General features: G+C 42.7%; 1 protein-coding gene and 1 long non-coding RNA gene across 7 annotated transcripts in view; both read right to left on the bottom strand.

Moving 5' to 3' along the window:
- COL4A6 (collagen type IV alpha 6 chain) overlaps window positions 1-27537 on the bottom strand; it is a 174703-nt gene that overhangs the window by 111544 nt on the left and 35622 nt on the right. For all 6 annotated transcript variants that reach the window (XM_083423343.1, XM_083423345.1, XM_083423342.1 and 3 more), the window contains exon 4: window positions 1166-1249. In XM_083423343.1, the coding sequence (XP_083279469.1) occupies window positions 1166-1249 (84 nt within the window). The remainder of the gene's footprint in view (window positions 1-1165; window positions 1250-27537) is intronic.
- On the bottom strand, window positions 7725-14296 carry LOC310669770. Its single transcript, XR_014507373.1, has 2 exons — window positions 11409-14296; window positions 7725-11233 (listed from the first exon to the last, which is right to left on the bottom strand). It is a non-coding gene; the product is annotated as an uncharacterized lncRNA (long non-coding RNA).

The raw sequence follows: 27537 nt of genomic DNA, 5'->3' as shown, positions 1-27537 counted from the left end.
GGCCGAGGGAGCTGGCGTACAGCTTCCGGGTCATGTGGCCAGAATGACTAAGCCGCTTCTGGAGAACCAGAGTAGCACACGGAGATGCCGTTTACCTTCCCGCTGGAGCGGTACCTATTGATCTACTTGCACTTTGACCTGCTTTCAAACTGCTAGGTTGGCAGGAGCTGGGACCGAGCAACGGGAGCTCAACCGCATTGCAGGGATTCGAACCGCCGACCTTCTGATCGGCAAGTCCTAGGCTCTGTGCCACCCGCCCCTCACACAACTAGAGTTAGCAGAGTTCCCAGGTAAGAGGGTTCCCAGGTAAGAGGGCACTCATCTCGCTTTATTGGCCGAGGGAGCCGACGTACAGTTTCCGGGTCATGTGGCCAGCATGCCTAAGCGGCTTCTGGAGAACCAGAGCAGTGCACTGAAACGCTGTTTACCTTCCTGCTGGAGCGGTACCTATTGATCTACTTGCACTTTGACCTGCTTTCAAACTGCTAGGTTGGAAGGAGCTGGGACCGAGCAACGGGAACTCACCCCATCGCGGGGATTCGAACCGCCGACCTTCTGATCGGCAAGTCCTAGGCTCTGTGCCACCCGCCCCTCACACAACTAGAGTTCGTAGAGTTCCCAGGTAAGAGGGCTTGACTGTTAAGCCACTCTGTCTCGGTGTTGAGGTTCTCCTAACAACTCTCAGCACCCCTTAACAAGCTACAATTTCCAATATTATTTTGGGGGAAGTCATGACTGTCTGAACGTGGTTTGCAACTGTTTTAAATGTATCAAGTGGATGGGGCCAGAGGGAGAAATAAGAAGAGCAATGGCCCTTCAAAGGTGACATCGAAGCTCACAGAGCCAGGGACTTTGTAATAATACGTTTCTTTTGATGTCCATACACAGGAATCTACTGTATTTTGTTTTCCAGTTAACTGGCTGGCTCTGCTGCAGCTTTGGTGCAGAGATTGTAAGGTTTAAGTCTACTATGTGAGATTTCAAAGTTTTGGCTGGGCCTGGTGTTCTCCTGCAGCTGTTCTTCCTCACTCTCCTCGCCTTATGAATCCACTAGACAGGGTCTTAAGCATATTAGCTCTGTTTTCTTTGAGAGAAAAGACAGCTGTGATAAGAAACCTGGGCACTGTTTCCCTTCACCAAAAAGAAGAAGAAAGCATCAACTTACCCGACCACCTTTCTCTGGAAAGCACTGGCAGCCTGCACTGCAGTCTCGACCCCCACAAGGTCCATTATAAAATTTCTTCCCGCCCTGTATGGAAAAGGATAAAAAATAATAATTAGCTAACATTTTCCCTTCCAATTTTTTCTTCAGTTATACAGCACCTAAGAAATGGTTTGTTTCATTACCATTCTGACATGTTTGCAATGTGCCTGAAAAGTCACTGGATCGCAAATATATCAACTTGTACCTTTAAAAAAAACACTAGTTCAAACTGTGAGAAACAGAAAGATATGAAGGTTCCTGACTTTAAAGAGTCGAAAAGATTTTTTTATACCGCATACAAATTCCTCCCCCCAAATAATAAGTAAATCACAGAACACTTATTGCAGCAATGTACATCTACAGCCCTAAAATCCTGCTGACATAAATAAAACCACTCACAGCAGGACACAGTGCCCTAAAACACTAAAGCCCAAAGTTGTAGAATTTCAATACAAGCAACCCCCCCATCAGTGGAGTGCGTGTAAGCCTGCCCTGTCCCTGCCCTTTTCTGGTGCCGAACATGACGCATGCATGCATGGTTGGGCATGCATCATACACACACAAATTGAGAGTCGTCTGCATACACTTTATCATTGTGGTGATAATCATGATTTCATGCTAAGCCACACTATGCTTTCTACCAGGGATAACCATTGTGGGGACCACCAGGTGTTGAACTATGACTCCCATCAATGTACAAAACTAGTTCAAATATATGTTGGAAGTGTAAGGAAAAGGAGGGGACATTTTATCATATGTAGTGGGATTGTAATGTAATTAAAAAATTTGGGAAGTGATATACAACAAATTGAAGAAAATGTTCCATTTAACATTTGTTACAAAACCTGAAGCGTTTTTGTTACAGATTGTAGGAAAAGATCTGCCAAAAAAGCTGAAAAACATCTTCATGTATGTGACAATGGCCGCAAGAGTTCTAATAGCACAAGGATGGAAGACTGAAGAAACCCCAACTAAAGAATCATGGCAAGAAAAAATGATGGATTATGCAGAACGGGCAAAACTGACATATAAGCAATGGAACAAGGATACCTGTGACTTTGAAGATGAATGGGAACCCTGTACAAAGTATTTGAAGACGCAACAAAGCGAACTGGACTCCTTGGCTGGCTTTGAATAAACATTCACAAACTTTTTATTGATAAATAATCACCTAAATAGTTTGAGGATCTATACAACTTTGTAACATGCAGAAAACAGCATTCACAGAGAAACCAAAGACTGGAACTGAGGGAAGCCAGGGGATGGGGGTGGGTGGGTTTTGTGTGGGAGGGTGGGGGGAGGGAGGAAAAAAGAGGGGGCTGGATCTGGCCCAATCGCCTTCTAAATCCGGCCCATGGACGGTCCGGGAATCAGTGTGTTTTTACATGAGTAGAATGTGTCCTTTTATTTAAAATGCCTCTCTGGGTTATTTGTGGGGCATAGGAATTCATTTTAAAAATATAGTCTGGCCCCCCACAAGGTCTGAGGGACAGTGGACTGGCCCCCTGCTGAAAAAGTTTGCTGACCCCTGGTGTGGAGGATTGCCCTGTAAATTGAAACTAGTATACTGTACTGAAATCTTAACATTTGATGTTAAAGGTTGGGAACACTTGAATTGGTTTTATTTATGAGTGCTATGCATGGATATTTGGCAGCACACTTGTACACCAGTTCGTTAAAAAAAAGGGACGGGGAGAATCCCCTGTCATCATATTGTTTGAATACATTTTTGTGCAACATTTATTCTGGCTTTTACATACATCAACTGTTGGTTTGGGAAACATTTCTTCTTTTTGGAAGCTCCAAGCTTTGTTAGCAGGCCTAGAGCCAGCTCTGTCATTGGGCAGAGTGAGACAGATTCAGGTGGTAGAAGCTAAGGGTGCAGATGCTAAGGGGCATAAAGTTGACAGAGCTGTGTGTGATATGCAATCTGCATTGTACCCCCATGCAAAGCTGGTATCATGGGAGAAAGCTTCAAGTGACAATACAGTTGGCTTTTGGTACACAGAATGGAGGAGTTACAATCTTGTCCTTGGCCTCACGCAGGAAAATGGCTTGAGCAGGGAAAGAAATCAAAGCAGTTTTCTTTGGAAATGTGTTTATTTGCCCAAGCTGTTCCCCAAATGACAAAATCTGATTTTAGCCACAGAGTGTTTTGTAGGCTATTTTCTATTTGATAGCATGATGTCACTTATACCCTTTTACCATTGCTACTTGATCTGGTTTTGTTTCTTGTGATTTTCTCTTGTTTCTGTCTTTGTATGTGCTGTTAGTTTGTCAAACTTTATTGTGTGCCACCTTGGAAATTGTATTTAAAATATTAGAAAGCAGGTTATAAATCTTTATTCATTTCAAAGACCAGAAGCTTCCAGTGTCTGCTGAAAGGGCATGGAGAGGCTCTACGGGCTCAGATTGCACAGATTCACTAACCTAATTTGCTGCTGCCATTCCGGAGCAGCTTATTTTGCATATACATATTTCATAAATATCTGAATCCACTCACAAATGTCTTCGTTGGTCAATTGATTCCAAACCAGTGTGGAGCAGGCCCAAATCAATTGTTTCCACTGAAAACATAATGATCAGGAAAAGTGTGGAAGGGAAGTCATATGGTATATGTATACATGATGCATTTAGTAGGAAGTTGTAAGTGGAACAGGGGGGTGGGAGGGGGTTAAATATGCTCTCTGTTCCTGTTTTTGAAAATGCAAATAAAAATTAAAAAGGGGGGACAGATTAATGATCCCTGTAAAATGTTATATTCACACCCCACTTCTAAGTTTCCTTCCCTTTCCCTGCACCAAGAGGTCATTCCGCTCACTTGTGAATGAAAGAAACCTGAGAAGGGGAGGAAGCACGCTGGAGCCAGTTGGCGGAAGACCAGGTGTTACATGTCACACGAGTTATTTTATTTACGGGAAGGAGCCGACATCAGACACTCCCAAATTACTTAAATAGCAAAAGGCCCTGCACTTAATACTAATGTGGTCGACTCTCAAAGTCTGCTCTTGGCTTTCTAGAATGGATCCCGATTTTGGGGAGGAAACCAAATGTATGCATGGTAAATCCAGAAGAACGTTCCAGGCATCACTGCACTCCTTTAAATCTTTTTATAAAATGCATTCTACTCTGAGGCATCTGCGCTTTGTGTGTGCAAGTGGTTAAGCGTATTTTGGTAGGCAACAGTTCCAACCGTTCAACCACATTGCATTTCATCATTCAAAATAGATGACAGCTATTCTTAGGGCTTCTAGTGTGGCCTGTCCTTTGACCGTGATTAAAGCTGTCATCTGATACATAGCTGCCTGAGCACAAGCCCCATTGAACTGAATGAGATTTACTTCTGAGTGGACATGTGTTAAGATTGCACTGTAAGGGGATGGGCTGCAGAATTTGAACTCCCTGCCAATAACAAATCCTCCATGCTTTCCTTCTACTGGCTTTAACTATGGTGTGACCCTGGTTAAAAACTCAGTGTGACACCTAATTAATACTAATCATACAAAGGTCAGTGTTTGCTGCAGCTGATGGGAGTTACAGCCTCAAACATCTGAAGGTACGAAATTTGTGAAGGCTGCTTAGAAAGACAAGGTGCTACAGAAATCAGGGCAATATTTAGAGAGGCAAGCACCATAGGATACATTCTTGTGTGAATACAATTTGAAAAACAGTGGACAGTTTTAAGTTTAGCATGCTTTCCTTTTTTTGCACTGATGATGTACCAAAACCTTCAGGAAAAACAGGAACTTGTCCTCTTTTTGGGGGGAGGGGTGCACTGTAGAGATTGCCTCAGTCTTCAGGTCCAAAGATGAGGCAGCCCCATTCAACAATTTGATTATCATCTTAACCAAATATATTATGGGTCTGTGGTTTCTGAACAAGATGAAACCACAATCCTCAGACCTAGTGAACTTGATTGGTCAAGTTTTCATGGGTCTTCTACCCCCCCGCCCCAATCTTACCTTATATGTGTATTGCTATGTAGCATTGTATGACATGAAAAGAGGAGGAGGAGAAAATAAATAAATAATTCAAGTGCTACATCAGGGAGAAACTGCATGAAAAGATACTCCTGGAATTATGATTCAGATGCATCTCTGTCAAATTTCAAAGGTCAAAATTGGACCTGGTATTAAATGTGCCCATTTTCATACATGTATTACTTTAATAAGGGCATCTGGTGGTGGGTATTTCAGATGGTGGGTATTTCAGTGTGAGGTGAGGGGAGGAGGCTCTTATTGTTGTCGCACAGGCCTTTCCTATGATGGTATCCCGCTTATGGAACACCCTCCCCTGGAAGCGCAGTTGATGCCGACTCTTTTTGTTATGTCAAAACCTAGTATTTAAATATTTATTTCAATTCCCTCACAAACCCTGCCCCCTTGAAGGAAGGGCAACAGAAAGAAGAATTTATTTGGGTCATTGATGGTAAAATGTTCAGATGTTCCCTTACCATGCAGATTTACTCCTATTCTTTTAGACATATAAAATTAATGATCTGCCTTTCGGGGAAACTTGTACATTGCATGTCTCCAGATGTATGGAGGATCCATAATGCTTTTGCGCCATGTTTATTTCTTAAGCTAGGGACTTAAGATGCCCAACATTCACCATCCATGCCAACTCATGGATGTCCTGATTCATATTGGTGTGGTCCTATTGGTCCTGTTATTTCTTTTTTTGTTTGTGCAGTATATGGTATGATGTAACTCCCTACTACTACACTTTGGGGTTGCTAACAATGGTCATTATAAAAAACAAGAAGTTGAGCATTTATTTGATACTAAAATCAAGCTCCTAAGCTCAACAAAGTCATGAATAAATGGTGCAGTGCTTTGAAGTTGCTTCACCAGTAATTTCAGTGTGTAGGGAAGGAACTCACTAGGATCAAATGCTGCTGGAAGAATGAGGATGATAAGCAACTCTCTGGACCAGCCGCTATTGTAGTCTAATTATCAGTAGATTTCCAATGCAAAAGGTGTGCTTCTTATACTCCCTTCATTGAGGAGCTGTCACTCGAATGGACTAGGGTCTCCCTGAAAACTTTCATGTCCCCCAGTTGATGTAATCTTCCCCACCCCACCGATTCATGACCCACAAAGGAAAGTCCTTGTGTTTTTCCTTCTGATGATGCCTTCTTGAAATGCTGTTATTGCAAGTTTATCATGATGTTGATACCGTTCTTCAGGGTTTAACTCCTTTCCCACGCAGTCTGGGAGTTGCACTGCATCATGTGGAGGGGGGAGGGATGTATTTTGTCTTTATTGCACACAGTTAAATAGATGCAAATAAACCCAAAGCACCACACAGCACACTTCGCACACTGCAGCTGCTAAGGTACAGTTTGAACTGTAATCACATATTATTGGACAATTATGTTTTGTGAATATCTCTTCAATCAGGAAAAACAAACACTGTCTTGGCTTTTAAATCTGCAGTGGACAGCCCTATTACAGGGTATGGAGTCAGTTGTTTGAGGAACTGTGTGGCCAGATTAGCCTAGCCTGCTTAGTGCACTGTCACCGGCTCTGTTCCTAGATCTGTTGGGGATAAATAGTGCTTATTTGTGGGTGGACTGCTTTCCTAGACAGTCATAACTTGCATACATTATGTAGCAGCATCAGAAGGACAATCACTTTAAGAACTCGTGCTTAAACTTGCCTCTTCCCTCCCATTCCTTTTTCCTCACGTGCCACGTCTTTTTAGAGTGTAAGCCTGACTGCAGGGGCCATCTTACTACTGATTTTTGCAAGCTAATTTAGGAGTCTGTTTTGGTCAAAGGGCAGGGTATCGAAGCTTTAAATAAAGAAGTAAATAAATGAACAGGCAGTAATCTTCGGAATGAGAACAGGGGTGCTAAAACTGTGTCCCTCTTTTGATCTGTGAAATGTTGCAAGGCATGTGAACAAGGCAGACCCTCCTATCTTGAAAAACATGAGCGAAAGTGTTTTCAACAGGGATCTTTCTAAATTGTTATAGATTCAGAGGCAACATTACTCTGGATACTAGTCACTGGAAAACAACACTATTGTCCAAATGTCCTGCTTATGGGCTTCTCAGCTTCTTATGGTTGGCTGCTGTGAAAAAAGGAAGATGCTGGATTGGGTGTCCTTTGGCCGGATTTAGCAGGACTCATCTTACGTTCTCATGTCCAAAAGCAACTCCTTGGGTGGAAATGCATTGTGTTGAAACTGGCCTTGTGAGCGGTTTATATTTTTGCCTCTTCAGGGACAAGCTTGTTGAGAACAGGCAGTTCCGTGGCAACTCTGGGTGGAAGTCATGCAGTTAATTTAGCATTAGATGCTCCTAGAACTCTGGACCGTCTGCTGAGTCACTGGCCCCAGACAATCTCCGCCACCATCGCTTGTAGGAGCACAGGGAGACCTGCCAGCCCAATCAAGTCTGAAAACATTTACTTCTCTCACTTAGCTTTGTATTTATTATGGCAGAAAAGCAAAGTTGTATGCTTTGTTTCACACAATCTCCCCACACTTTTAGAAATGTGTTCAACCACAAAATGTGCTTGGCCAGTGCATTATTTATTAACAACAAATATCAACAGCAGATGATTACATCCAAATTGCATTCACAACCCTTCCTTCCTCCACTGAGGTCAAGATGGTGAGTACAAAAGCAAGTCACACACACCCCGGCCATGATTTTCTTTACAACAACCCTGCAGGGTAGCTTAGGCTGACAGCGTGCGACTGGTGATATTCATGATTAACTGGAGGCATGTACTCTTTCTTGATCTTCTTGGCTGGCTCCGCAACTGCTACAGCACATTGGCTCGCATGAGGATGACAAGAAGAATATACAGAGGTTTTGAGCTCAGAATAAAATACTTTGCACATCCGCAGCTCCCCCACCCACTATAAGCAGTTTCCCTTGTCTTGTGACAAGAGAACACAAAGTGACATAGGAACTTAGGAAGCTGCCCTATGCCTCATCCATTTAGTCCTGTATTTTTAGGAGCTCTCTCGAGTTTCAGGTGGCAAGCCCTTCCTACCTGGGCACATCAGAGATTGAACCTAGGACTTTCTCCAAGCAAAGTGTGAGCGGTGATCTATAGTGCATAGCTACAGCTTTGCCTGGATAAAGTCCTAGGTAGCCAGGTTTTATGTTGTTTTTTTTTTGGGGGGGGGAGATTTATGTTGGGGGAAAGAACTGAGCCATCTGAGACACGATTGGTCAGTTAGCTAAGTATTCTTATTTATTTACTTGATGGGGGATCAGCTGCCACCCTGCCCCCTGGCTATGCCCAGGTATGTGTGTGGGGTGTGTGAGAATGATAGTTTGTGGGTATCTTTCTTTCAACCACATTTATTTCATAAAATTTATACACTGTTGAATTGTAAAAGCAATCTCAAAGTGTTTTACAAAGAGAACAAGGCAATAAAATTATCACTATATAAAACACTAAAACACTAAAAAACAACAAAACCAAAGTCAGAAACACATTTAAAAAACAGGTCAAAACATGCTTCAACATTCTACATGCCCATATGAGAGCAACCCTTTACTCCTCTGAGTTCCTACCCACTTGCCGCAGCTGCAGCTGCCCCTTCCCTTCTTATGTTCCTCTGTGCCGGATCTGCAGGGCCACCCAGAGGGATTTGCTGCTCTGTCTTTTTTCCTACCTTTGCCGCTTGCTCATTCAAAGAGGGCATGCGAACTAGCAGCAGCCGGGCCCGGTGGCTCTGTGGGTTGGCAGTGGACCTCTTACGAGGCAGGGTCCTTGTCAGGTACACAAACGCTAGCCCTACTCTATACGCCCCATGGATCAAGTCCAATCCCAGGCATTCTAAGAAAGCTCTCGTAAAGTCCACTCTTTAAAATCCTAGAAAGCTGCTACCAAAGAGTGTAGGCAAGATGAGCTAATGGTTTGGCTCAGTAAAAGACCATTTCCCATGTCCACTCAAGGGTTTCTAGCTAGCGTGGAGCACACACCTGACTTTTTCATTTCAAGGCAGAGATTTATCAATATCCAGTTTCCAGACCTATGGTAATCAACATGATTTAAGTGGCAATCCCCCCAGTGCTCCAATTCCTAGTGTGGCTTACCAATCAATTCCTCTTCCCAGGTAATTTTGGGAACTGTCATTCTGTGCAAAGAACAGGGGGGCTTCCTAACAACTCACAGCACCCTTAACAAACTACAGTTCCCAGAATTCTTTGGGAGAAGCCATGGCTGTTTAAAGTGGCATCATAGTGCTTTAAATCCATGCTGCAGTTGGCATTTCTTGTATGTGTGATACATATATGTACACATGACTATTACTTTCCAATGGCCAGACAATACTCAGCTAGATGAGCTAGTGGTCTGACTAAGGCAGCTTCTGGTACTTCTGTTTTGGACAACAAAACCCAGTGTGATGCCCAGCTCCTCTGAAGTCTAAGCTGGCTTCACCCTACCAGTCTGCATGAGCTGCAAGGGACAGAACAAAGCAGCTATTCTTGTAAAATGGACAGAAGCAGCTCTTGAGAACAAAGATATTCTCTGCCTTTGGCAATACACCATCAGCTTTTTAATAAATGTACCTCAATACATTTGGCCTACCCCTGCTCTTTCCTTCCCTCTACAAGAGTTGACATCCCAATGCCCCTTCTCCTTTCCTGACTCCCAGGGGCAACTAACAGGAGCAGAGAGGTTCATCTCAAGTTTTAACTCCTACAAGGCGAGTTGACTGCTTGGCCTGCCAAGCTCAGCAGTATTGTCAAAGGAATTCCGAAAGCTTAGTGAGGCAGAACTGCCCCTACTTGAAATATGCTGGAAATATCCTGTGTTAAAGAGAACGGCTTGTTTTTGCATGTGGTCCTCTACTGGGATCAGACCATAAAATTCACAGCTTCCTCCCACGAAATACTCAAGCGTTGCCAAAACAATAAACCAATCATCACCTATTGCTAATGCATCTGTTTCCTTTTTGATTCCATCCATTGCCTTTCCTTGCATAATATTGGGGGTGGGGGAGAGAGGGAGGGAGGGAGCATATGCCAAAAATGTGGGTTTTGTTCCTCCATCAAGCACTTAACAAGGGTGCTGGAAGAACGGAGGGAGAAAAGAAATAATCCTGATTCCTACTGGAAAGTAATAGTCATCAGTATATATAAGTGTGTGCACCAGTTATACACACAAACACATCCATACATGGAAGACCAATTGACAGTACAATGTTATACATGTCTACTCAGAAGTAAGTCTTCTTGAGTTCAATAGGACTTATTTCCAGGTCAGTGGACAGACTGCAGCCTAAGTCACACAATTGGAAGGATGTTAAATTGGGTGGCTATTTCCACATCTACAAATTAGTGCACCTGCCATTCAACATAGATGAATTACTGGGGAAATATGGAAATTGGATACTGATATATCTCAGCTCAGTACTGTCGACTCTGATTATCAGCAGCTCTCTAGGGTTTCAGGCAGGAGACATTCTCAGCCCCATGTGGAGGTGCCTGGGATTGAACCAGGAACCTTATGCATGCAAAGCAGACATTCTACCACTGATCTAAGGGCCTCCCTCCATAGTTACCCTTAGATAACTAAGGGGAGTTATTGGTTTAGCTCAGATGAGAAAAACGTTGAATGAAACACAAAAGGGTGTTATCAGGTAGAGGTAGCCCAAGCTGCTGAAGGCATTTGGGTGGAAAAACAGTCTTATAGAACAAAACACAACACTGATACAAACAAATACAAACACAAACACATAGACAACACACAAAATTGAAAACTAGATCAGTGCAGGGCTACCTTTAGTTTATCAAACTGTCAATAGCGCAGTATAAACAGCCTGAGATTCCAAACATGCCATCCAACAGAGCCAAGGCTATTGGATTTCACACTAAGGCTGAGGTTGTGTAATAGGAGGTTTATAGGATTATAGAATATTTTTATTATTATTCATAATTAGAATGCATGCAACTTAAGTCTGGAGAGGTTAATACACAGCACCAGAGCTTGTTGCACAACTGAAAAAGGCAGCTCCTTTTGAATGTCCCCAAGGGCACCTACCTTCAAAAAGTTCCCTTCCACACAGTGGCGTAGCGTGGGTTGTCAGCACCCGGGGCAAGGCAAGTAATTTTCGCCCCCTAGCCGGTGGATTTTCGCCCCCTAACCCGTGGATTTGCGCCCCCTAACCCTAACCCCCAAATGTTGCGCCCGGTGCGGCCGGCCCCCCCTGCACCCCCCACGCTACGCCACTGCTTCCACATAAGACCTACTGGAATGAGTGGGAATCCCAAAAGAGCCAGAGCTGACCCTATCATTAGACAACGTGAGTGTGAGGTGGGGGACGCTGAAGAGTAGGGATTAGATTATGTGCCCCACAGCCTGTCATGTGCCCACTAAAATAGACTGCTGCCATCATTGTCCTGTAGAGGAAACTGTTCCATTGCCTTGCTTGAATACAGCAAGGGTGATTTTCTGCTCGTTTTTGCCAAAGGAGACTAATTGATATTAATATCTACTTTGACAAAAACTAGCTGAATACCACTCTCCATCTGGTTGCCTGGAATGTAGGAAACGCAGCATCTTGTCCTTCATCTCAGACAGCTGAAGAACTTGCACCGACCCTGGAAAGAGTGTCAACTCCTGCTGCCTCTCCAGAGGACTTGAACTTAATGTCCAGAGTAGACGTTCTCTCTTACCTTCATTTTCTCTAAAGTAAAAAGCCCAAAATGTTGTAATCTTTCCTCTCAGGAAACATGATTTTAGTATGTATATGTGGTTTTAAAATTAGTAATCAGATTTTATATTTCTGATCTTCAATTTCTTTTTTAAAAAATTTAATGGTATTTAAAATTATTTTAATTATCATTTTTAATTGGTTTTAATGACAGAAACAGAGAATACAAATTAGCACAATTTCTATTAGTTCAACATGAAAAATGAAACACAAAACAAAACAATGTACACATTTTCTAGTGCAGAGAAATACCGAAACAGTACTGTTAAAAAAAGGAGACAAGTGTTAGTCACAAAGTACAAAACACAAGGATATTAATATTAAGATAAAATTATCCCTTTATTCTGTAGAGGAAAGAGAGAATAAACAGAAATGCATTTCTATAAAGAATTTCTATAAAGTGTTTAATAATTGAATTGAACAATTAATTGAACAATCCATCTGAAAACTGAAGGTGACTTGTGTTCTTTATCTTTAACATACACTATAAAAATGTAAAAAACAAAAACAAATGTGTCTCTTTTATTTTGACCTCTTTATATCCTTAGTCTATGAGCTAGTTTTTCTTAAAAAACAATTTCCCATACCTTAGTATACCAGAATGGCTTCTGCTAGATTCCTCCAACACTGGGTCACAGTCACTTGTGCCACCATAAGCAAATGAATGTTCATCTCTTTACAGTACAAACCCACCTCTTCCTCCTCAAAAATATGCAGGAGGGCCTGCGATTGCACCAATTTCATGGAATACCATAGCCCACAGTTTTTGTACCTCGATGCAGTCCCACCAAAAGTGACAGGTTAGTCCCTGTTATCTGGCATCCTCACCAATGAGGAAGAGGTGTAATTCTCTGCACTTTGGTGAAGTAGAGCAGAAAGGGGGCTTGGTCCACACAGCATGCCAAACACGTCGTCCTGTAGCTCAGCCAAGCTGTCTCTACACTTTTCTAAAACCATGTGAATTACTGGATTCAGAATTTCAGCACCAATCATTTCGTTAAGTGAATATTTTCAACTATCTCTTGTCAAGCACTTACAGATGTTTGTTCTAGAAAGCAGCGTATAAATTTTGTTAAATAAACAAAATTAAATAGAAAGGTTGCTCCATCCCCTGGAACCATTTTCAGCTCTTCAATATTCATTTTCAGGGGTGAGATGACTAGAACTGTCTACAGTACTTCAAGTGGGATAGTGAAAGTTTCATTTTAAGTCCCTTCCCTAATAACCCCGGCCCAGAACTCATCATTTTCACTGAGCTGTCCACCACAACCCCAAGCAAGGTCTTGTTCCCAGTCAGTCACTACCATTTCAGATCCCATCCCTGTGTTCAAATTTCAGCTCACCAAGTTAAAGGTGTTAAGATGCCACCTCCTCCATTTGCTACATAAATTATGTATCTGTAAAACTGCCCTACAATCCTTGGATGAAAGGTAGTATAGAAATTTAATATAAACAAATAAGCGATTTTTCAGCTTTACAGAAGAGCTCACAATGGTGAAGTGAGATTACCGATACTTTACTCTCCTCTTCTGTTAGAATAAATCAATGTATCTGAACTTGAGTAAAAAAATAAGAGGTCATTAATACAGGACAGCAATATACTTCCATTTATACGACAGCAGCTAACGGTATCCATCACCAAAAGGGTGTAGCTATGTCTCTTCAAATTACTGCAATAACCCAGCCTCAGATTAAGTTTCTAAATTAGGACAGTTATACACGTCAGATGCAGACAGGGTGGAGCCAGGGTGAAGGTAGAGTTTTGATTACTAAGGAATATGCCCCAGAGGAATCAACCCACATTTTCAGCTTTGTGTATGAAATCTAGATAAAAGTTGTCCCACTTTTCTCCCTAATGGCACATTAGATTAAATAAGAGCAAACCTGACCGAGTCATTTCTTCCTGTTATTTTTAAAAGCTTGTGTTCTTCATTGCCAGCAGATGAAACCAACTAAAGGCAGCTGAAAGTCCACATTAATTATAGCTTATCTAAATACAAACTTATGCAGTCACCTCCTAGAGCCATCATAGGACTATGAGATGGAGAGCTAATTCTGGTTGGCTGAAATAGATGTTCTTGGCAAACAGAGAGGGCATTCAGGTGTGGAGACCATTGTATTAGTTTTCTTGGTTATAATCAGGGAGCCAAGGGCCCAGGCCCAAGAAGAAGCAAGAATCACCCCTCTCCACTCTGGCTCAGAGTAGCTAGGAGCTTGCCCACCCGTCCACTCCCCAGCTAATGGCAGCAGGAAGCCCCATTAGCTAAAGCGGTGCTTCAGGTTAAGAACAGACCTTCGGAACGAATTAAGTTCTTAACCTGAGGTACAACTGTACATGTTTCTCTTTCAACAAGCCTTTTATAAGTGGAGATTTTTTAAAAATCCATCATCCATTATCTTCTGCTATCATGCTAAACATTAGGAAGAACTTCCTGACAGTAAGAGCTGTTTGACAGTGGAATTTGCTGCCAAGGAGTGTGGTGGAGTCTCCTTCTTTGGAGGTCTTTAAGCAGAGGCTTGACAACCATATGACAGGAGTGCTCTGATGGTGTTTCCTGCTTGGCAGGGGGTTGGACTCCATGGCCCTTGTGGTCTCTTCCAACTCTATGATTCTATGATTCTAGATCACAGAAACATAGAGCTGGGAGGGTCATCTAGTCCAAATGCATTGAGCTTTGAATTGATTTTATAAATGAGTTGTTGTCCTCAATTGTTTTATATGTATACTTGCTTTTATATGTGCAAATGTTCCACATATATGTGCATCCTTTTTTAGTGTAAACTGCTTCCTTGGGAGAAGCAATTCACAAATGAAATAAGCAAAAGCATATGAGGAACAGAGTTCCACTGCAGTGTATATCTGTATATTTGCAAAGGTAGATGCAAATTAGCATAAGCTTTCCCCCTCTTCTGGGGGGATGCATCTCCTCCCTTGGGACAATATGCAAGCAGTTACACTAGTAAGAGGAGAGGCAATTATCAATGGGAGACTCTTTGTTCTCAGAGGCATACATGAATTCTCCCTGGTCTGGCAAAAACATTGAAGAGTCGGGTTGCAGCTTATGGACTTCCACTAACCCATTTATTCTGGCATCAACTTTTGTGGACTCAAGTCCATGGCATCTGATACAACAATGCCTGGCAACACTGCTACAAACTGAGTTTCAAATCCTCTTTTAATTTTCCTGCAGTTTTGCTTGTAATTAATCTGTTATCATTTTTACTGTTCAGATATCCTATTTTTTAAAAAAATGTTTCTGCTTTTTGAGCCCAGAGAAGCTTTGTTATTTGGGGAGGTGTGGGGGCTATAGAAAGAGGTGATGTTATGTGGTGCAATTGTATTCTGTAACTGTATGTTTTTAATGTTGAATTTTAAATTATTGTAACCTACGCTGGGACCTGAGGGTGAAGAGTGGATAATAGGGGAAAAAACAATAAAACAAATTACCAATACGTTATAATAGATGTTAATAGATGTTAATGCTCTTTCACTGTTTCCCCCCCCTATAAACATGCATTATATATATATACTGTGTGTGTGTCAGATTCTACACTTAGGCAGGAAGAACCAACTATACAAAGGTAAGATGGGGGATACCTGTCTTGTCAAGCTGCACATGTGAAAATGACATTGGGGGTCTTAGAAGACCCCTTAACATGAATCAAGCTTAACATGAGTCAACAGCGTGATGCTCCTGCAAGTTACAAGAAAGGAGATTCTGACTAAACAACAGGAAGAAGTTTCTGACAGTGAGAGCTGTTTGATAGTGGAACAGACTCCCAGGAAAGGTGGTAGACTCTCCCTTCCTGGAGATTTTTAAACATCTGTCTTGCCTGGTTGAGATTCCTGCATTGCAGTCGTTTAGACTAGATGAACTGTGGGGTACCTCAAAGTTCACCTGGTCCAAACCACTGCAATGCAGACTACAAAGTGAGAGAATATGGTTCAAATCCTCAGTCAGCCGTGAAACTCCCTTGAAAACTTTGGGCCAGTCACCAACTTCTAGTTTAACCTACTGCACAGGGCTCTTGTGGTGATAATAGGAGGGGGGGGGGGCCTGCTAGGCAGAAAGTGGATGCAGCAAATAAAAAAGGTGTATGGAACCTCCGATGCTCCAGATATTGCTAAATTGCAGCTCACTTCCTCCCTGACCATCAACTATGCATACTAGGGATGAATGGAGCTGCAGTTCATCAACACCCTCTCTCTATGGCTACTGCTGGAATATTTGCAGCCTTCATTTCCATTCTCACCGCCCTGGGGTTGGGGTGGTGCAGGGTGGACCTGAACCCCATGCAAAGGGTCCATCCTGAGAAGCTCACTAAAGCAGAACTGGAATGGAATTTGCTGTTGGCAAGGCACCTAAAGCAAGCAGGGTGGGGGGAAAATCAGATACAAGATGTCTAGAGAGGCTTCATTAACTCCTTTACATAATCCTATGTTTATTGAAATACTTGTACCTAATTTAATTTATTAGGGACAATGAGAGCGGGGCAGATCACTTTTCATTGGATGTTGCTCGCATCTGCCATCTGCATCTGCTAGAGATAATCTTACCTGTCTGGAAGTGGGGAAAGTCAGAATTCTTTTGCAAGATTTATTTCTTACTAAACAGCACAGAATAGGTGTAGCCTGATGCGTTCTTTTGCTGGGACGAGTGCATTTGCAAGAGGAAAAGGCATACAGATTAAATCTCATGCAAGCTACATTTCAGCCGTGACGCTAATGGGAGAACCAAAAAAGGGCAGAAAAGCAGAATAAAGCTGCAAGGGGCACACTTGCTTATTTACAAATAGCCTAACGATCAGTAGTGTGTGATCTTGCGTTACTATGAAAGTCTGCATGTTTTGGAAAGGCAAATGGCACAGATCTTTTCTGGGAAGGCAAAGCCAGTTATTTGCTGGGAGCATGGAAAAGAAATGAAGAATTGGGGGTGGGGAGCTCCACGGCTTAGAAAAAGAACTCTCTTTGTTATTTTTATTATTATTTATTATTATTATTATTATTATTATTAATTCTTATTCTTATTTATAAGAACTCTCTTTCTTATTTTATTCTAGCAAGCCCAAAAGCAAAAAAGCAAACTATGGTCACCAATGCACACCACGCAAAACTATACAGAGCTCCTACTCATGTGTTAACTCTCAATGCTAAGCAATGGGAAGCAAAGCTCGAGTAAGGGCTCCACCGGCTATACCTTTTATTCTTTTTTTTTTTTTAAATATACAGTTTTTCATTTTGATTTTAATAAACATACAATGGCAACAAAACAAAAAGTGAAGCACAGTCATTCCAGTGTAAAACCATTACAGTGGCACCTCAGGTTAAGTACTTAATTCGTTCTGGAGGTCCGTTCTTAACCTGAAACTGTTCTTAACCTGAGGTACCACTTTAGCTAACAGGGCCTCCTGCTGCTGCTGCGCCACTGCTGCACGATTTCTGTTCTCATCCTGAAGCAAAGTTCTTAACCCGAGGTACTATTTCTGGGTTAGCAGAGTCTGTAACCTGAAGTGTATGTAACCCGAGGTACCACTGTACATTGTGCAATACACGGTTGCAGCAGGTAGGGCAGTATGTCCTGTTTTGCTGCTTGAGGTGAAGTAAGTAGTACGAAGCTGAACTGCCACTATTGCCGCTGCCGCCTCCAGAGAAGCAGCGCCAACACTGGTGCCAATTTCTGGTGATATCTTGCTGAGATCTTGCCAGAAATTGACAGCAGGACGCCCCCTGAGTGTGGCTTCACCCCGCCTAATGGCTGGACCAGCCCTGGCAGCAAAAGACACCGCCCCCAAAAGTAACGCGTTACTGGAGATTTAATAGAGGCAACACATTTCATAGAATCATAGAATAGAATCATAGAGTTGGAAGAGACCACAAGGGCCATCGAGTCCAACCCCTGCCAAGCAGGAAACACCATCAGAGCACTCCTGACATATGGTTGTCAAGCCTCTGCTTAAAGACCTCCAAAGAAGGAGACTCCACCACACTCCTTGGCAGCAAATTCCACTGTCGAACAGCTCTTACTGTCAGGAAGTTCTTCCTAATGTTTAGGTGGAATCTTCTTTATTAATCTAGAAGTTAAGTAAGAACCACAATGCCTCACATCTGTCCTTTTTGGTTTGACCCCTTACCAACCTACTGTGATGCGTGAGAATCTGCGACGACACTATTTCCCAGACTCTAGTTAACCAATTGCTCAACCTAAGCCCAGCTCCTGTTTTCCATTTAGCTCAGATTTCAATCTATGCAGCAACCAATAAAAATGCCACTAACTTGATATGAACAATATCTGGATTACTATCACTTTCCATCAATAGCAGGGCTAATACTGGCTCAGGCGCAAGCTGTGGACAGACAGTTTCTAAAGCATCCTTACAAGCTAATTTCCAGAAGGAACTAAGAAGAGCACATTCCTGATTATTTGTGCTCCTGATGATATTGGAGCACTTTTTTGCATCGGTATTGTGTTCTGTCTGCAAAGGCTTAAGGGCAGAGATACTGCTTTGTTTCTGGACAGTGCATGTCCTATATCTTCCTGCTGAAATTCTGTAACTTTTCGTGCCATACATTTTCCAGGTGTGGTTGTTTGTCCTGCACACAATGTGCTATACTGCAAGAGTCCCAGCTTCCCAGATGAAAATAATGTGATCTAATTAGGGAACCACCACTGAACAACTAAAAAAATTGAACAGAGTATGGACAGTAGAGTATAAATTCACCACTAATGCATTGTTATTGACATGTTGCAAAATGCGCGCACGCACACATACACACACACACACACACAAAATACCAGCCAGGTGAGACCTTAAGATAGTGTATTATTTTTGTTTACCAATAACCCATCTCAGAGGGAGCCTTGAAGCAAGCCATAAAGCCCCTATGTCACCACCACACTCAGATTTTTCTCTTAGCTCCTATGGAAGGGATGTACATAATCCTCTTATTATTTTTCTTCCTTCCCTGAGACAGACCCTGGAGCCATCAGTCAAATGGAGACTGAGAGAGTCAGCATTGCCCCCTGTTCCCAAAATCCACTGTCCCACCCCTCACAACATGGATTCACTCTCCTCCCACCCAGAGTTCTTATCCTCAACTGCCTCCAGTTGAAAGAGAGTACTCAGAAGTTTTGAGCACTTTAAAGCAGGATTGGAAAGGAACCCTCTAAAGGTTGCTGGACTACAACTGCCATCATCCCTGACAATTAGTCATGGTGAACTGCACACTGGGGATGATGGGAGTTGTAGTTTAACAACATCTGGAAGGCCATAGGCTGCCCACACCCCTGCTGTATTTGAAGCAGTCCTATAAATCCAGGGAAGAGAGAGCAGAGACCATGGGATATGCACCTGGACTTAGACACATAGGAAACCTCATCACTGTATTCGCAGCTACGTTGAGATTGATGCCTTGTGATTGCCTTCTTAAGGGATGAACATGCTTTTGGCTTTTATTTAACAGAGATTTATATATTTTTTAATTCATCCAGACAAAATGTTATTGAAGGATGACTCAGTCTGCCTCACCTTTTGAAAGTTGCAAATATTTCACAGTAACACATACAGTTCAGCTAACCTATAGATATTTTATTATTCTGTCCTGACATGTTTCCAGATGCAGTAGAGCTATTCTGTATAATTAAAGCACTTCTGCTCCTTATACTCGTAAAAACCCAAAAAAACCCACCCCTTTCATAACCCTCATTTCTTCCACCACGTAAGACAAAGTGCTAATCCTTCTGGGAACATGTTTTTGATGAGATTTACTTGAGAGTTTGTGGTTTATGAGTTCTTTTTAAAAAATATATTATAATAATCCCATCACAATGAGAGGAGGTAGCAGGCAAGAATCTGGAATATGTCACCCCAAAAAAGGGGATTTGAAAATAAAATTACAGCTCTGAAAGTGATGATTTAAAAGTCTACAGCAAATCATAATGTAAACAGTTATTTTAGTCCGGCTTCCAAACTAACAACCTCAGAATCTTTGATTCCTAGGAACATAAAAAGGAACATAGAAAGCTACCTTGAACTGACTCATCAACAACTGGATCCATTGAGCCAATTTAGCCCTCCAAGGCCTGGGACAAGTGTACCCGGCTACTCTTTCTGCCCCTAAGAGCCAGCTCATAAATCAAGGCTTTTTTTCAGCTGGAACTCACCTCTCAGGTGGGCACCATTGCCATAATAAGAGAACAAGGGAGGCGTTCAAAGTGAGTTCGGGCACTTCTTTTTCTAGATAATTAGCACTGGCTAAACCCCCACATTCCAAACCGTATCTCCAGAATGTGACTGAAGGTTTAAAAACAAAGCGAAAAGCACTAAACCTCACTGCAGGTAATACTGACTCAAGGCAACATTGAAGCCAGCCAAGACGCAAATTATAGACCATTAATCTCCTGTGATTAATAGAGTGAAGACACCAAAGTGAACAGCATCCATTTTAATGTAATCTCTCCTTTTCAATCAAAGCTGAACACTAGATGTCCTTTTAAACTTTCCCATTTCCTCACTTAGTTAATCAAGCAGGCTTCTTGAGATGCAGGCCAACTGCCCACAAATCACCTGCACTAATTTGCCAAGGTCTGAGATCACTAACCAGTATCACTGAGGCAGAAATCGACAACACCATGGCAACTGAAAAGTTGCATGAGTCCACCTTGAAACCCGGGAACAAAAGTGCTATTCACATTTTAAGAAGAAAAAACGCTTCTGGAAAAGGAGCAATCCCCTTATTAAAACATTGACTGCTCTCACATCATTTGCCTGTGGCTGATTTTTTAAAGCACAGAATAGTCATGTTCCGCATTTCCTTTTCCTTCTTCTGTTAACACCTAATTTGTACTCTGAATTTGGCAGAAAGCTACTCATTAATTCTTCACACGCAATAGATAGCATTAAAGGTGGTGACTGTGTTATACCAATAAGGACATTTGGGCAAGTGGGGTAATAGTTATCACCTTTGCAATGTCACAGCATGTCAAGTTTACCTGCCATAATTCTCTTTTCTTTTCCTTTCTCCCTCCCCCCTACAGACTCATTTGTTGAACAGCAAGAACCTCATAGCATTGTAGAGTTGGAAGGGACCCAAGGGTCATGTAGTCCAACCCCCTGCAATACAGGAATCTCACCTAATACATCACAATCCCAGGTTTAGATGCCACGTGAAGGTGGCTTGTTTATCTACTTGCACCCGGGGAGGAGCAACTAGGCTGTGTGCAATTAACTGGTGCACAGCATGACTGATGAAGCTGAAGTTCTCGGCTTATTGCTCTGAGAAATATTCTCTCTCCCTCCCTCTCCCTCTCTCTCTCTCTCTGTGTGTCTGTCTGTCTTTCTCCCCACCCCCAAGCAATCAACGCTAAAGTTCTGAACAGGAAAGGATAGTTCAGCCAAAGGCTGTTGAATAAATGAATTCTGTTAATTCATTAAGTTAATAAAAAACAGGGGGATGGGAAATGGCTTCTCCCAGCAAAGCTTACTGAGGAATAACCTCTCCAACCTAAAGCTATGTTCCATTGCTAGGGAGTGCAATGCAAAAACACACAGAGAAACACTTCACTTCACAAATGTGCCCCGAGGCATAAGACTAAAATGGACCACTGCCATATTTGGAGACTGATTTTCCTGGGGTTTTCCAACATGGAAATCAAGACATTTGATCAGAAGGAATAAATTGGTCTGATAAGCACATTTGCAAATTAATGTTGAATGCAAGGAGTTTACTTGCATACAACAGGGGCATTGCTTTCTGGTCTGTGCTCTCTGGATTCGACTAGCAACATTCTACCTGGTCAAGCTTCTCCACTACTTTATATGCTGCGAGACAGTGTGGCATGGTGTTGAGGCTCCCCACTTCACCATGAAGCTCACAGGTGGACCCTGGGCCAGTCACCATTTCTCAGACTACCCTACTTCATAGGGATGCTGTGAAGATTAAATGGGCATGGAGGGATAGAGAATAATGCATGCCACTTTGAGCACCTCTGGGAAAAGCTGGGTGAAAAAAATGTAATAACATAATTAAAAATAATATACAGTGGAACCTTGGGTTACAGATGCTTCAGGTTACAGATGCTTCAGGTTACAGACTCTGCTAACCCAAAAATAGTACCTTGGGTTAAGAACTTTGCTTCAGGATGAGAACAGAAATCATGCTCCGGCAGCGCGGCAGCAGCAGGAGGCCCCATTAGCTAAAGTGGTGCTTTAGGTTAAGAACAGACCTCCATAACGAATTAAGTACAGTGGTGCCCCGCAAGACGAAATTAATTCGTTCTGCGAGTTTTTTCGTTCTACGAGATTTTTCGTCTTGCGAAGCACCAATGTGTATTGACGGTTTCCCATAGGAATGCATTGGCAGTTTAAAAAAAAAAGGCGCAAGACGTTTTCGTCTTGCAAAGCAAGCCCATAGGGAAATTCGTCTTGCGAAGCAACTCAAAAAACGAAAAACCCTTTCGTCTAGCGAGTTTTTCATCTTGCGAGGCATTCATCTTGCGGGGTACCACTGTACCACTGTAAATGGCAGCAGCTCACTAGGTTTCCAAGCAAAGATCATTCCCATAGTACAATCTGTCTATGTTTAATAACAAGGTTCAGTTTCACCAGTGCAATTTATAGAGCAGCTTACTACACAGAGATGGAGATATTGTGCCATTAAGCTAGAGCAGAACTGGACAGGTCTTCCTAACACCCCCCCCCCCAATTAATAGTTGGGTAGAAGTAATTTATTTCAGTCACACATGCCATACATTTAAAGGGCATGTAATACACATTTAAACCATGTGGCTCCCTGGGAGCTGTAGTTTACCCTTCGCAGATCTAAAATGTCAAGCACCCTTATACTACAGTTCCCAGGATTCTTGAGGGGTGATAAAGCACTCTCCTTTCTGGAATTCTGCTGCTGAGTTCTGCAGTTGGTAAACCACTAGTAAATGCTTTGTGAACTGTGATATGGTAAAGCCATGCCCCTTCCCCACCAAAAATAAACCCCTTCTACTGATGTTACTAACATCCCCTCTCTTGGATATGTTCTAAGCATGACAGAGACTGAAAGCTGGGAACCAGCTACCATGTAAGAAAACAATCCTATTCCTAACAAATGTCCTTGTTCTTTTGTTCATGAGCTATGCACTTTGCTGGGTCCAAATTTCAAATGAAGCCTTTGAACATTTGCAAGTGCAACTCAAAACTAATCACGTCTATATTTGGAAATGGAAAGATCGGAGCAGAAAAAAATCCTATGTTTTGAAAGAAGAAAAATTAGTTTCTGGCACGTGACTTGAGAATGGAAACTATAGGCCTCAGTTTTGGCAGGGGTTTCCCTCCTCCCCCCCCATCACCCCCAAAAAAAAAACCTAGAGGAAAACACACAAACACACACACACACCCTCCAAGGTGTTTTCCATCAGATTTAGAGCTGAAGTACATTATGAAAAGTCGTGTTTTGACAGCTTCTGTAATGCTGACTGCCTGAACCCTGGGACTGCAGGGAAACTAGATGTTCCCGTAACACCCCCAACTGTCTACATCTCTGTGCTCTAAATAGTCCTGAGTTCCAAAATCAGGCAGCACAAATCCAAGCATTCAGGGCCAATTTTCACAAAGGCAAAAAATAAACTAAAACATACAGTACTGAAATAAATTAGGGGCTAGGAAGAAAATGTTTTACATGAGAGATGTGAACCTCTTTAAGTACACTGCATGTTCAGGGACACTTTGTTCCCTTTCCAGGCAAAGGATAAAAAGGGTTTCTGTAGATTCTGGACACTGGTGCCCAGATGCTTGGATTGGGTGCTGCAGATTTGGAACAAGATTACTCAGGCTTCCACTGCAGCAGTGGTGGGGAACCTCAGGCTGCTCCAGATGCTACTGGATGCCCAAGCTCCCACCAGCCCTAATCATCACAGCCCTTCGAGACAGTCAATTGCTTGAGCCTGTATACAGGTGTGTTTAGACATGGTGATTATTGCACTATTTTCCTGATAATTGTCCTAATGCTTCCGTCCTGGTTTCTAATATTTCATATGCTCATTACTTGCTGTGCTAGATCCAAATGTGTGGCTTTTGGATTGATAATACTGTCACATCACTCCAAATTTCATTCACATCAGTGGGTATGGCATGACCCAACAGTGGAAGTCATTGGACATGCTGTCACCCTTTCTGCACATACATCCTTTTGTTTCTCGCAGGAAAGCAGCGGGGAAGAACTGTATGCCAGAATACTGCCCTGAATTCAATCACACAGTGTGATGGAAGGAAACAGCAGAAAAATCACAGAACAACAGCCCTGTGGTTTTTCGGGTTAATGGGAGTTGCAAACGGATTCCCCCCCCCCCCCCCCGCTGGAAGCAACCAATATGGAAATCAACATTAACTTTTCACCGATTTCCTAGAAGTGGCTTTTATATCATATGAAGGATCACATAAAATGCAGAAATTATCAGGTGAGGAAATGCTGGGGAAATGGAGGAAAGTGCTGTTTGAATGCAGCCTAAGACATGTCCTACTAGTCATTTAACGCCTGTGGTGGGAGGATAAATGGAGGAAAGATGCAATCAGCGTCTGCCTGCAACAACAGATCCACTGTGTCTTGGCATGCACAGCAACAAAGCTTAACATGGAGAACAACACTGAGTTTAAATACAGATCTTCAAAAACACGTGCGAAATATCAAGCAGAAATTTAACACGCACGGGAATGACAAGCTGCACTTGCTACTAGGTTGTAAAGTTAAACATATGACCAACTATATATTTAAAGAGAGTTAAGATGGAGGTAGAACCGACCCCATGATGTATCACTATCTTTTCTACAAATACCCAGCAAAGTGCTAATGCATTTCATATATTCACACGTTCTGATATATTCAATGATTTTCCTGAAACAAAAACTTTAATGATCCAAAAAATGCTCTCCCTCACACAAATGAAGCTGATTAGATTGGTCTACACTCCACCTAGCAAGTGACACTTAGTCATCCAAATAGTTTCTATTGGGAGTTACTAGCAGATTTCTAAATTAGCTCAAGGCCAGAGTACTATTTTAAGTACTGAGGGATAGCTGTGAAGCCTTGCAGTTAACAAGCATAAAGAAGCATTGCTAGTTTTAAAGGTTTGCATATCACACACAGCCTGATGCTATTTTGGATTGTTATATTGATAAACAGATGAGGGAACCAACCACCAGACTCTGCCCTGACTTTCAGCAAGTCCTGCATGCAGGCCCGAAGGCCTATTCTACATAGAGCCAACCCCTTGAAATACCAACTCTCTGACAAAAAATTGGTGAATACCACTCTCTGTCTAGTTGCCTTCTCAACATGGAAGGTAGGAAAAGCAGCATCTTGTCCTTTGTCTCAGGCAGCTGAAAACATGCACAGGCTCTGGAAAGAGTATAGTTGTTCAAAACAACTCCTGCTGCCTCTCCATAGGACTTGAACAGGGAAACTTAATGTACAGGATGGAAAGATTTTCTGGAGCATGTATGGATTTTCTGGCGAAAATAGCAAGAGCTCTGCTGGATCAGGCCAAGGACCCATCTACTTTAGCATCCAAATGTGTATGGGAAGCCCACAAGGAAGACAGCACTCTGTCCCTCCTGAGATTCCCAGCAACTAGTATTTGAGAGGAATGTTGCCTTCAACGGTGGAGGCAGATCATAGCCTTCACGGCTAGTAGCCAAGGTAGGCCCACCCGTGTGGCAAGATGAGGTGACTGCCACAGGTGGCAGGATCCACAGGGATGGCACATCTGGGCTCCAAGATATGCATCACCCACTGCCGCTGCCACTGCTGCAGTGGCAATGGTCTGTATGGCATGCTCCTTGGAGGCCAGATCTGCCTTTTCCTCAGCAGCCCTCCCCCAATGCTGCCTGTTGGCAAATAGGAGGCACTGCTGGACTCCTACATGGGGAACAAAGGTTAGAGATCTTCACTCACCCCCTTCTTCCCTGGCAGGAAAGCCGCCGTTTTGTGTTTCTCCTCAGCTGCCAAGATGTCATGGGCCAGCCCTGCTAGTAGCTTTTGAAAGGCCTTAGGCTTAAAGGGGGAAAGCAAGCTGCTTTTTATTTGTAAGCTGCTTTGAGTGATGGAGAAAGCGGGGCTTTACACTTTTAAATAATTAAAACTGAAAAAGTTAACATCTGCTAACAGATCACAAAACTAGCATAGCAGAAGCACTGGCCATTTAACCAAATTCTGATTTTATAGTGTCAATGGATTTTTATCTTCCATTGTATTGATTCAATTGTATATAAATCAAGCAATTTATAAATTGTTGAAATAAACAAACAAATATAAGATTTCTGTGCTGCTCCAAACAGCCCAGCCATTTCCCATACCCTCATTCAAAATGACAGCTCTAATCTCAACGGCTTCCTTCTATGCCTCGCTGAGGCGTGCACATTTCCACTGAACACTCTCCACACACAGCTAAGTGCTAGGATGTATATTCTGGACTTCCTCTCTGCAAAAAAGGAAAGGTAAACCAAAGTTCTGATACAGTGGAATAATCTGCTGCTTGTGTGGGGGAAATCGTGCTTATCTCATCAATTTGCTGAAGGGAAGCGAAAAGGAAATGAATCCCGGAGTTTTGAAAAGGCTCAGCAGATACCGTGCCCATAAAGCAACAAGATAACAAACCACTGTGGTGGGAAAAGGGTCTCTCTTCATGGCTCTCCCTGTCTCTTCATATGGCAACAGAATTTCACACAGCTGCACAGTGAGCTCATCTACAGCCCAGCTAAGTTTATCTCAACCCTGGGCAGAGAGGAATCTTTGGCAAGCTGGATGGTTCCTTTTAGAAATCCCATCAGCCTGGCTTCCTCACTTTAAAGTAACACACGAGCCAGAGCTAGTCTAGCTTCAGTTCAAACACCTGTCACCCCTTTCAGGCTACATCTGTGCTTCATCTGTATCCCAGCCATTTCCCAAGTGAATCTTGCAGTGATCCAGGTGGAGACCTGGCCATCTGCAACTGTTATTGCATGGTTTTATTAGGCTGATATTCCTTGGAAATCCAGAGACTGGAGAGGAGGAAGGGTTGGATGATGTCCCCCAACACTGCACCAGGCCCAAGCTAGCCCCCCACCTTCCTCCCAGCTGCCATGGATGGCAGGGCTATATATGATCTCACTTCTCCATAAAGCTCCACTGGGTTTGTGGAGGAGTTTGGATAGCTCCCTAAAGCACTGTTTGTGGACAGATCTGACTTATTTTAATGGAGAAAGACACCATCTAAGTTAGGGTAAGTAAGTATTTTTTGGGCTGAGAGCCACACTGACCCATGGCCAACCCTCTGGGGAGCCACGTGTCAAAGCAGGTGCGATCACACTGTAAAAAGCAGGGATGGGTGAAGCCAACATTTCTTTCCCGCCCCTCTTATTGGCTTTTGTTACTAATATTATATTCACTGAACTATAAGCCTCCCTACCCTATCCCTTCTGCAAGTATTCTTTGTTAAATATCCACTCTCTCATATCCAGTAATGTGAAGGGAATGAAATGGCTATCCCCACCTCCATTTCCAGAGGACCAGAGATTATATATATTTCCCCAAGGGTGTGGTGCTATGGGGAGCAGACTTCAGGCAGCAGGCTCGTTGTATCTGTGTTACAAATGTCTGCAAATGTGACATGAAGGCTGGCA

Source organism: Podarcis tiliguerta, assembly GCF_965153285.1.
Source record: "Podarcis tiliguerta genome assembly, chromosome: Z".
NCBI classification, from domain to species: Eukaryota; Metazoa; Chordata; class Lepidosauria; order Squamata; family Lacertidae; genus Podarcis; species Podarcis tiliguerta.
The sequence above is the reverse complement of the archived record's forward strand: the minus strand, read 5'-3'. Positions and strand labels throughout refer to the sequence as shown.